The sequence below is a fragment of the Lampris incognitus genome, chromosome 15 (genome assembly GCF_029633865.1).
Source record: "Lampris incognitus isolate fLamInc1 chromosome 15, fLamInc1.hap2, whole genome shotgun sequence".
Taxonomy (NCBI): Eukaryota; Metazoa; Chordata; class Actinopteri; order Lampriformes; family Lampridae; genus Lampris; species Lampris incognitus.
In genome coordinates this window covers 21,139,686-21,151,287 of record NC_079225.1, presented here as the reverse complement: position 1 = coordinate 21,151,287, position 11,602 = coordinate 21,139,686, and the positions used below count along the sequence as shown (strand labels likewise).

The 11,602-nt window shown below is 45.7% G+C and overlaps 1 protein-coding gene across 2 annotated transcripts in view; it reads left to right on the top strand.

The window, feature by feature from the left end:
- fig4a (FIG4 phosphoinositide 5-phosphatase a) overlaps positions 1-11,602 on the top strand; it is a 93,457-nt gene that overhangs the window by 55,790 nt on the left and 26,065 nt on the right. For both annotated transcript variants that reach the window (XM_056294318.1, XM_056294317.1), the window contains exons 16-19: positions 3,943-4,081; positions 8,402-8,460; positions 8,833-8,980; positions 9,964-10,047. In XM_056294318.1, the coding sequence (XP_056150293.1) occupies positions 3,943-4,081; positions 8,402-8,460; positions 8,833-8,980; positions 9,964-10,047 (430 nt within the window). The remainder of the gene's footprint in view (positions 1-3,942; positions 4,082-8,401; positions 8,461-8,832; positions 8,981-9,963; positions 10,048-11,602) is intronic.

The window sequence follows — 11,602 nt, the reverse complement described above, 5'->3', positions numbered from 1 at the left end:
CTACACTATGTTGAAATTGCATCACTGCATGAACCTTTTCTGCTATGTTAAATAGATTTGTGATCTCTACCTCTCTACTCTGAGGATGACCTGCACTGGAGGGAGTCAGACAGGGTTGCATAGTTCAGACAGTAGCTGCTGGTAGCCAGCCTCAAGCAGGCCTCCAAATGATCATCTGTCATGGTGGAACGGTATTTGGACTTGATAATCTTCATGTGAGAAAAGGCTGACTCACACAAATAAGTAGAGCCGAATAATGCCGTCAAGGAGGTTGCGCATTTCCTCATGTTTGGGTACTTGTCCTCTATAAGTAAGTTCCAAAACTCTCCATGCGCCCTGGACTTAAGCTGAATGTCAGCCTGTACTGTCAGCATCTCATCCTCCACTGCAGACGAGTTCAGGTGAAACAGTGTTGCCATTTTTGAGGCGAGGGAATCCACCTCTGTATCTTCCCCAAATGGGTAGCACATAAATGTAGCGATTGGCTCAAGCAAAGCAAAGTCTTGAAACCGTTTGTCAAAGTCTGACCGGACATTTTCAATCTGCTCTGTGTAGCGTGCACTGTCAAGTTGCGCACACGCCCTCCCTTGCTTCTCCAGCTCTGCTGCGAGGTTTTCGGAAGTTTCCCAAATCACGGCGCTGCAACTTTGAGGACAGAAGTTGCATTTTCCGTTTGAAAGCGTTAACTGAGTTGATGATGTTTACCACGCTGTTGTCTTTTCCTTGCAGCTCTAAATTAAGCTCGTTCAACATGTTGGTTAAATCAGTTAAAAACGCCAAGTCTAGCAGGCACTGGTGGTCATTAAGTTGCTTGTGTTCCGCATGTTTAGTGATAAGGAGAAACTCCTTAATCTCCGGACAGAGCTCTTGAAATCTCTGCAAGAATCTCCCTCTACTAAGCCATCTCACGTCAGTGTGTAGCAAGAGGTCAGAGTAGTTACAGTCAGCCTCTTCCAAATGTGTACGAAACAACCGTCTTTGAAGAGACCTCGCTTGAATAGAACAGGCGATTTTGGTTGCCGCATCCATGATCTCTTTCATGTTTAGCATTTTTGCGCATAATTCTTGTTGGTGTATTATGCAATGGTAATTAAGGAAGTCAGGGAAAGCATCGTCCTCCCTGCACTTGGCAATAAATCCATTCGAGCGGCCCACCATAGCAGGCGCACTGTCCGTGGTGATTGACACCAGTTTACACACTGGGAGCTGGATTTTATCCACAAAGTTTTTGAAGGTCTGAAAAATGTCCTCTCCCCGCATGTGTACCTTCATGGGTAGTATTGTTAACAGCTCCTCTTTTGCGGTCATATCTTGAAACACCATGCGAATGAAAATGCACAATTGGGCCGTATCACTTATGTCCGTAGACTCGTCCAATTGTAGTGAGAAACACTCGCAGTCCATGATGTCCCTCCAAAGCTGCTGTGTCAAATCATCGCCCATCACTTCACAGCGCCTTGTGACGGAATCTCTTGATAACTGGAGAGCTTTGATTGAAGATATTATTTCTGATTTGTTTTTAAAGTCCCGAAACAACGAATCTGCTGCCTGAAGGAAGGCCTCTTTTATCATCTCTCCATCTTGGAAGGCCTTCTTATGCTTAATGATGGAGTGACTCACCCGTAAAGATGCTTCGGTGGCTGCCTTTGCCTTTGAATTCGGCTGCGTGAAAAGTGACTGCTGGGCGATTAACTGCGATTTTAGTTCCCTCACCTTTCTCTTTCTCAGCTCGCTTTTCGGAGGGAAGTCATTGTCATAGTTTTTATGAACAGTTCGAAAGTGCCTCTCCACATTTCCTTTCTTTGGGATAGCAATGCTAGACTGACAGATGAGACAAACGCATTTGGAATAAGACATGGTGAAAAAAAGTCCTCCTCCCATTCCACATGGAAATGGTACGGTTTTTGTTTCTTGCTAGGTCCGGCTACCCCACTCATTTTTGTTTTGTTTCACTTTTTAGTAGAATTTTTTTTAGATAGTTGAACTAGCTAGCTCGATGCAGTTCTGCGTTAGCTCACGTTGTGGGCATGTGAACTTCAAGGTACATTCGAGAAGGGCTCTGGTTGTTATGGTAACCTAATGTAACAAAGTTTTAGGTTCTGCTCTAGAATCTTTGGTTTTAGGCAACAGCAGACTGGCCGTCCTTTACGTCAATCAAAAGGCAAATGCCAAATGGAGGACTGATGATAGGCTAATGTCTTGGAAAAAAAAAAGTTTTTTTGGAATGTCATGGAGATCTACCAGCACTGCCTTCGCGATCTACTGGTCGATCACGATCGATGTAGTGGGCACCCCTGGTGTAGACTTTACCGTGGGGTTTTCTCTTCATGTCGAGAGACCCTGGAGCTTTGCATATTTTTCTTTTGCCTTATTCATTCATTCAACAACCTCATTAATTGGTCTTTATTTTCCCATGTTTATTGCAAACGGACGCTGCAGTGTGTATTGTAATTGGTTCAGTTTATGGGGGGCTGTGATTTGATGGCGTTTTGCAGCGATGCATTGTCATATATGATTTGATTCCCAGTATGTTAATTTTGGAACTAGTGTGTGTTTGTGTGTGTGTGTGTGTGTGTGTGTGTGTGTGTTGGGGGGGGAGGGGCAGTGTATTAAGCCGTGGGGAATTTGATATTGCAGCATTTTGCCTGAATCGCGATGTTGAAGCATAAATGAAAGATGCTGTGATGAGGTCTGATGTAATGATGCTCCATCTGAATGCCTGACTTGGACCTGTTTGGATGTTAACTCGGAACTTTACACTTTTTTTTTTTTGGAGGGGGGGATTTTCCCCCCCTTGTTCTTCCCAGTTGCACTTGGCCAATTAACCCACTATTCCAAGCCATCCTGGTTGCTGCTGCACCCCCTCTACTGGTCCGGGGAGGGCTGCAGACTACCACATGCCTCCTCCCATACATGTGGAGTCACCAGCCACTTCTTTTCACCTGACAGTGAGGAGTTTCGCCAGGGGGACGTAGCACTATCCCCCCCCCACCCGAACAGGCACCCGGACTGACCAGAGGCGGCACTAGTGCCGCGACCAGGACACGTACCCGCATGCGGCTTCCCACCTGCAGACACGGCCAATTGTGTCTGTAAGGATGCCTGACCAAGCCGGAATTAACACGGGGATTTGAACCGGCGATCCCCGTGTTAGTAGGCAACAGAATAGACCGCTACACCACCCGGATGCTGGAACTGTACTCATGTTTTAAGCTTTTGTAACGCATCGGGCTTAAAATAAATGATTTTGTTTTACGTTTTCATTGGATAATTGTAGTTTTCACATTTTATTGTAGATAAGGGTGGATGGAGTCTTAAACAACTGTTGTCTGTGAATGTCCTCATTCATCCAGGTCATGGTTATCCAAAGGAGTTGAATCAAGTGCAACTGGACTTGGTATATATCCGTGAAGACGTTTCGCCTCTCATCCAAGAGGCTCCCTCAGTTTGTGCCTTTCTGACTAGACCAAGCTAGTCTGACTGGCTGGTGATGAGACTCAGCATTTATCCTCTAGGAGTCGCTGTCAGAGCTATTGATGTGCGTGGCTCTTTGTGATCCGATGTTTACCAACACCTGTCGCTAACAGAGCCAACTGTTATGTCGAACTACCAGAGTTCTAATATTGTGGTATTTGAAAAAGGAAAAGTGTCAAATTGGCACTAAAATATCGTTGCATTATTGAATGGGGAGGTCCCTGCCGAGCCGATTCCCAGCCGTAGGAAGCAGCATCAAAGGAAGCAAGTGACCAACTCACTGAGAGGTTGTCATGTACCGGTCTAGTCCTGCTCGCTCTACAACGTGTCCCGGTCATTTTCATTAAATATACACCTGCTGTTTAGTTTCCCTCTCCTCCCCTCGTGTTTGTTCTCTTAACAGTTTCTTCCCGCTGTAACTCAGTCCTCCCTTGCTCTCATGCTCTTTCACCTCTCCTTTTCTCCCAGATGCTGACAGACAGGATGCCATCAACCTATTCCTCCAGGTCTACCAGCCATTGGAGTCCAAGCCACACCTGTGGGAGCTGCCCACCGACTTCTACCTGCATCAGAGGAGTACCATGGCCCTGCCCCAGGAGAGACGCAGGTACACACACACACAGACACACACAGACACACACACACACACACACACACACACACACACACACACACACACACACACACACACACACACACACGTGTTGGTGGCTATAGTCTGCAGACTGTTGTGTGTGTGTGTCTGTGTGTGTGCTTGTGTATATGATGTGTGGTGGTCTTTGAGTGGATTGAAAAACCTTGCGGGAGATCACACCCGTACTTGTGTTGCCGGAATTGCTTTTTAAGAGCCCAGGCTTTATAAATTGGCTGTGGGTGCTGAGATTGTTCACGTGAGAGCGACGGCTCATGGAGAGGCTTCTTTTGTGGGTTTGTTTGGCTGTTCCGTTTTAGGGTTGGGTTTTTTGGGGGGGGTTTTAATTTAGGTTTTTTCGCATACTGCAGCATTCATAAGGGTTTCAAAGCACAAACATTTTTACAGGGTTAATTTGTGAACTGTTAGATTCCATATTACATAATAACTTTGTGGTACTTTCCACAGAAGGTGCTCTGTTTTACTCCAAAGGGACAAGTATCTACAGTGGTCCCCCTCATACTCTACCCTAAATTGAACATATTATTTTAAGCCCCAAAAAGTATACTGAAGTATGCTTTTATCATTTCCTTCAGCTGGTCTTCTTTTATTGTCAAAAGTAAAACAACTTATACTGCATTTTACTGACGTTTATGTGCTCATCCAACAAAACACAACCTGCCGTTGCCTTTTATTGCCAACATTTCAAGCAATCAATAGTAAAGGGTGCCATGGTAAAAATGAAAAATCCAGGGTGAGAAATACTGGGGAGTCACGTGGAGCTCAGCTGCTTGTGGAAAGACCGGCGCTTCCCTGAAAACATGCTTTGGGTACTTATATAGGGGGTCTCTGGAATATTAATTCCCAAATTGTTATAGCCACAATTTTGCTATGTGCATTGCTACCTTGTTTTCTATAGCAGTAAATTATGTTGTGCATGCATTCTTGAGATCCATCTGTGCTGTTCCTGTCATCACCATCCAAATGGGGCAGCGCAATAACAAACTGACCATAAGAGAGGAACTACTGCTGCGTGGCCTTTGCATTTGACCTGTCCCTTTCTTATTTGCAGGGAAATTGTGCTCTGTTCTCTTTGGCTGTGTCGTATCAGAGGCGATGCTTGTTTTGATATTTGTCTCCAAGGCACGGATTTGCTGATATAGAGCAAGCATATGCTTGCATCATGGCTGTTTTATTACCGATGACTGATTGTAAGCCTTCTGTGAGGCACACCATGCAATAAGCAAGTTTCCCAGAAGGCAGCAGTGTGGTTGGGACCCTGGTCAAAGCCACAGTTCCGGGGGTGCCTCCATCACCGAATGGTTATACTGCATACCACATGGTTGCAACCATCGCCGATTCGATTCCAGCCTGACCTTTGTTGCTTGTCATACCCCCCCCCATTTCCTGTCTGCCTTTCACTGTCATTGTCTAATAAAGGTTAAAAAAAAAGAGCCATAGTTCCCTTACATTAGGTGGAACAAATATTCTGTCCCGTTTGGTATTTATATTAATGTCTTCTTCCTATGCTGCGTTGTATGTATATTGCTATGAGAAATTCTTTTTTGTTACCTTTGAATGCTCTTTGGCACAGTTGTACATCACAAATGTAGTCTGTTTACCTCTGGCTTGTTCACCTCATAAATTTTGACCTAGTTGTCAGTTTCTGTATTTGTTTGCGTGTGCACCATATGTTCTTTTTGCTTTTAATTGTCTTGCTGATTATACATAACAGGCCCAGATTGTATTTAAAGGTGTCTTGTTTATGGAGCCAAAATAGGCCACGGTACAGTGCCATCAATAGAAGCAATTGGCATGTCAAAATTTTTCATTGAATTTGGATGTGAGAGTGTGCTTTCGCTCTTCCGTTCACTTAAGTAGCGAATCGCACATCAAATCATCATCACTGTTTTCTCTAAGCTTGGTCGTTTTGAATAAAAAGCAGTCGTATTCAATCTGAGCCAATTTTCATATCTAGGTTACGCGGCCTTGGGGAGTCAGTCCATGGTAGTATGCCTCATGTTGACTGTCTTTGAGCCCTAGCTTACATCTGGCGCAAAGCGCAGCGCGAGTGTCTTTGCTGGTTTCAGACCAACGCAGTTGTTATTTCCCTGTCCAGCGCCCACATTGTTTAAATAGCAAATGTACTTGTGCCCATTTGAGCACCCATGGGCGTGTTGGTCTTAAAATTAGGTGTGGTTAGGCACATTCATAGACATGCTCTGTTAACAGTTTCTTCCCGCCGTAACTCGGTCCTCCCTTGCTCTCATGCTCTTTCACCTCTCCTTTTCTCCCAGATATTTTGAGGCAGTGAAAAGCGATTGTGTGATTGACCAAAAAAACCTGGTCTAAAGTCTATGGCGCAGTATTTTCCTGCTGCGCCTACATTGGCGGGTGCACAACGCGCGTACATTCTGCTTGTTACTAACATACGGACATGCGGCAGTGCACAAACATGCAAAAGATGACAACTAAAAATATTACAGGGGGCTTCCAGGTAGCATAGCAGTCTATTCCGTTGCCTGCCAGCACGGGACTCCCCGGTTCGAATCCTCATATTACCTCCGGCTTGGTCGGGTGACCCTACAGACACAATTGGCCGTGTCTGCAGGTGGGTAGTCGGATGTGGATATGTGTCCTAGTCGTTGCACTAGCACCTCCTCTGGTCGGTCGGGGCGCCTGTTCAGGGGGGAGGGGGAACTGGGGGGGAATAGCGTGATCCTCAAACGCGCTGTGTCCCGCTGGCGAAACGCCTCACTGTTAGGTGAAAAGAAGTGGCTGGCGACTCCACATGTATCGGAGGAGGCATGTGGTAGTCTGCAGCCCTCCCCGGCTCGGCAGAGAGGGTGGAGCAGCGACCGTGGCTCGGAAGAGTGGAGTAATTAGCCCAGTACAATTGGGGAGAAAAAGATGGAAATTCCAAAAAAAACAAAAAACATTACAATGTGAAAGATTATTATTGTGTACATCACAATATTTAAAAAATAAATGTCACAATGGATTCTGAGCTTTGGTGGATTCCTGCTGCTCCTGTAGACGGTCTGCTCGCGCGCTTTCACTTCGTGCATGAGCAGACCCATTTCCTCCGCAGAGAGCCGTTCGTTTCTCCAACTTGCCAAATCCCCCATTATAATAGCCAGGTGCAAGTGCACCTGGCTTTTAAAGGGAATGGGAGATGACAATCTGATTGGTTTAGTTCATGTTACACCCAAACCACACCTATGATTCATTAAAAGACTAAGTGCAACCCTTTGAAGCATCCGCATCGGCCTTACTTTGCTCCCAGATGATGCACCGTTAACTAGCACAAGTGGATTTGGACACATCCTAAATGCACTGCCATCATGCGCTTCAGACCATGTGCTATAGATCGTTTAAATTGGGCCCTTTGTGTATTCTGTGTTTTAGGACTTCATATTTTTGTATTGCACTGTGAAGCATTTTGAACATATGCGTGAACGAGAGGGAGGTCAGCAGAGTGGTGAGGATGCAAGGAGTAGAAGTGATGAAGGTGGATGAGTTTAAATACTTGGGGTCAACTGTCCAAAGTAACGGGGAGTACAGTAGAGAGGTGAAAAAGAGAGTGCAGGCAGGATGGAGTGGGTGGAGAAGAGTGTAAGGAGTAATTTGTGACAGAAGGGTACCAGCAAGAGTTAAAGGGAAGGTTTATGAGATGGTAGTGAGACCAGCAATGTTATATGGTTTTGAGACAGTGGTACTGATGAAAAGACAAGAGGTGGAGCTGGAGGTGGCAGAGTTGAAGGTGCTAAGATTTTCACTGGGAGTGACAAAGAAGGAAAGGATTAGGAACAAGTATATTAGATGGACAGCTCAGGTTGGACGGTTTGGAGACAAAGCAAGAGAGGCAAGATTGAGATGGTTTGGACATGTGTGGAGGAGAGATGCTGGGTATATTGGGAGAAGGATGCTGAATATGGAGCTGCCAGGGAAGAGGAGAAGAGGAAGGCCAAAGAGGAGGTTTATGGATGTGGTGAGGGAAGATATGCAGGTGGCTGGTGTGACAGAGGAAGATGCAGAGGACAGGAAGAGATGGAAACGGATGATCCGCTGTGGCGACCCCTAACGGGAGCAGCTGAAAGTAGTAGTAGTAGTAGTAATAATAGTAGTCGTAGTAGTACTGTGAAGCATTTTGGAACGGTGTTTTGAAAAAGTGCTAAGTGAATTAAGCTCTGCTTGTTTGCTGTGCACTGCTGGTGCAGGCTACTACATATACACCACTTACCAAGAAGGTTTCACAGAAGTGCAAAAACATTTATTTGTCCTTTGTTTTTCCAGCTATACAAATTGGTGGTCAGAAGGAACTATCTCCTATCTGCCATTGGCCTATGATGAAGGTATCTGCTCACTCAATAAAACATTTACAATTATATGACACATGCTTTTTTGATAGCAATTGTAGCACCTTGGCCTATTTTCTATGAATTTCATAATGGCTTTCTGTTGATTGACTCTCAATACACTTGAGAGTTTTGAGGGTTTTTTGTGTGTGTGCCAGTAAAACAGTGCTACACATTTTTTTCTTGGAAGCCCTGTGTGTATTCATTTCTCATAATCTTTATGCTTTATGTTTTTGTTTTGAGGCCTGCATGGTTGTCCGTGTGTTTTTGTGTATGTGCCTGTGTGTGTGTGCGTGGGTGTGTGTGCGTGGGTGCGTGCGCGTGGGTGCGTGCGCGTGGGTGCGTGTGTGTGTGTGTGTGCATCTCCAGCCCCCTGTGAGGACAACATGAAGAAGGTGAAGGTGAGGAGAGTGAACCGCTATGATGAGACCACCGACATCTACACCGAGTTCTTCAAGCCGTACGAACTCACCTCCTTCGACGAGACCTTTTGTGTTGCGATAACCAACTCGGCGAGGTGGACACAGACACAAACATGTCTCCCAGATAGTTCTTCAGATATGTTTCCCATCCTCTGACTGACTAAGTACAAATCAAAGAATCTCATAAGTTACATTCAAGTTACACGATCTAAGTGGGAAAGGTAAGTCCCCCGGCTGTACATCGCCTCTGGGACGTAGCTCTGTTTGCTCCTTCGCCTGTCTCTTTTAACCAATGCTCCTGTCTTCTAGATAGCATCAAAACGTGTATCATCCTTAACATTTCACAGACTGTTAAAAGTAGACGTGGCTGGGGCGTCGGGGTAGTGTGGCAGTCTATCCCGTTGCCTACCAAGACAGGGATCGCCAGTTCAAATCCCCATGTTACCTCCGGCTTGGTCGGGCGTCCCTACAGACACAATTAGCCATGTCTGCGGGTGGGAAGCCGGATGTGGGTATGTGTCCTGGTCGCTGCACTAGCACCTCCTCTGGTCGGTCGGTGCGCCTGATCAGAGGGGATGGGGAACTGGGGGGAATAGCATGATCCTCCCACGCACTATGTCCCACTGGTGAAACTTCTCACTGTCAGGTGAAAAGAAGCGGCTGGTGACTCCACATGTATGGGAGGAGGCATGTGGTAGTCTGCAGCCCTCCCCAGATCAGCAGAGGGGCTGGAGCAGCAACTGGGACAGCTCAGAAGAGTGGGTAAATTGGCCGGATACAACTGAGGAGAAAAGGGGGGAGAAAAAAAATCAAAAAACAAAAAAAAGTAGATGTGGCTGACAATATCATTGGCTAACAAAAACACAAACAAGATGGCAGCCTGAAACACAAGACAGTTTTGGAGTGCTTTGGTCTTTTAAAGCATATTTCAGAAAGAGATTTTGAGGGGATTTTAAAAAGAAAGCTTCATGAAAACCCCTTTTCAACGAAGAAAGGGTGTGTCCAGTACACACTAGCGGACAGGCTTTATTTCACTGTTACAAACGATCTTTTTTTTTTTTTTCCTGTGCATGTAAAGGGAGTTTATGCCCAAGACCGTGGGACTGGATCCAAGTCCTTTCACAGTACGCAAGCCAGAGGAGACGGGGAAATCGGTGCTGGGGTAAGCATGTCTGACTGTTGTATTCAGGCTGTGTAGTTCTGGTGATTTGAACACTCGGTCCGGTTATTAATTGGAGCGATAACTGGTCGTTGCTGGAACCAGGTAGTGACAACCGAAGTTGGTTCTAGTTCCTTTGCAGATCAGCTTGGCTGTGTGTGTGTGTGTGTGTGTGTGTGTGTGTGTAATGGTAGTTGACAGCTGGTAGTTGATGTGCAGTAATGAACTGCACAACACCTCCTGAAGGTTTCATCCCCCCTTCGAAACCATGGTGGTGGTGGCTGATCGTGGTGATCGCTGGAGGTCACCTTTACCATCTGTGCAAAATTTGAACTTCAAGATTTACATTTCGAGGGACTATATCGCTATAACTATTTTATAACTTGTTGACAATGCTATAAATACAGTAGTGAGTCCTGTTACATGTTAAGCGTTCTTGGTGTCCTAAATACATACACAACACACATACACATAATTGTATGTTGTGTTAGTTGCATGTTTCAATGCTACGTGTTTCAGTCACAAGTTCCCAGACAAAACAGTTTTCACATCTGGGGTTATTGGTGGCAACATGGTGGCGCAGTGGTTACCACGGTCACCTCACAGCAAGAAGGTCCTGGTTCAACCCCCAGGGTAGTCCAACCTTGGGGGTCGTCCCGGGTCGTCCTCTGTGTGGAGTTTGCATGTCCTTCCCGTGTCTGCGTGGGTTTCCTCCGGGTGCTTCAGTTTCCTCCCACAGTCCAAAGACTTGCAGATCAGGTGAATCAGCCGTACTAAATTGTCCCGAGGTCTGAATGCACGAATGTGTGTGTCGGCCCTGTGATAGACTGGTGGCCTGTTCAGGGTGTCTCCCCGCCTGCTGACCAATGACTGCTGGGATAGGCTCCAGCATCCCCGCGACCCTGAGAGCAGGATAATCAGCTTGGATAATGGATGGATAATGGATGAATAATGGATGGTTATTGGTGTTGCCTTAAGACATATTGTATCCCATGTAGTGTATAGGATGAATGTTGTAAAAGAAAAAGTACTTAATGTTATCCACATGTATTCCACATCAGTTTTTGTATAATGCTCCTGCAAACACTGTTTTATCAGAAGAAAACCCCATGTCTCTGCTGGAAAGTCTCTGCTCCTCGTTTAGCCAGTATGCAAACAGAAACTATCCTCCTTAGCTCCTCTTTCTTTCCCCGCCACTTACTTGAGCATTGAAGGTTGTCTTTTGTGGAGTCGCTCCATGAAGTCTAGAGTAAGATGCACACATGCCACAAGCTTGCCTCATGCAGAGCCTTTACTTAGGCAATAGGCTAGAGGCTCCATTTGCTCATGGCTCTTGATTGAATTGCCTTTGTCATTGTGGAATAGCTCCAGGCTGTACATGTGCTGACGGTAAGTGCTCTGCCTCGCTATCCCCCAACATTTTCTTTTTTCCCGTCAAGTTGTATTAAATCTTGCAGAAATGCTCCAGACTGTAGTCTACATTTGGGCTCAGCTCAACTTTGGTGTCACATTTAATTTCATTGCATTTCATGTTTAATCACTTTTTTTATATGATGTC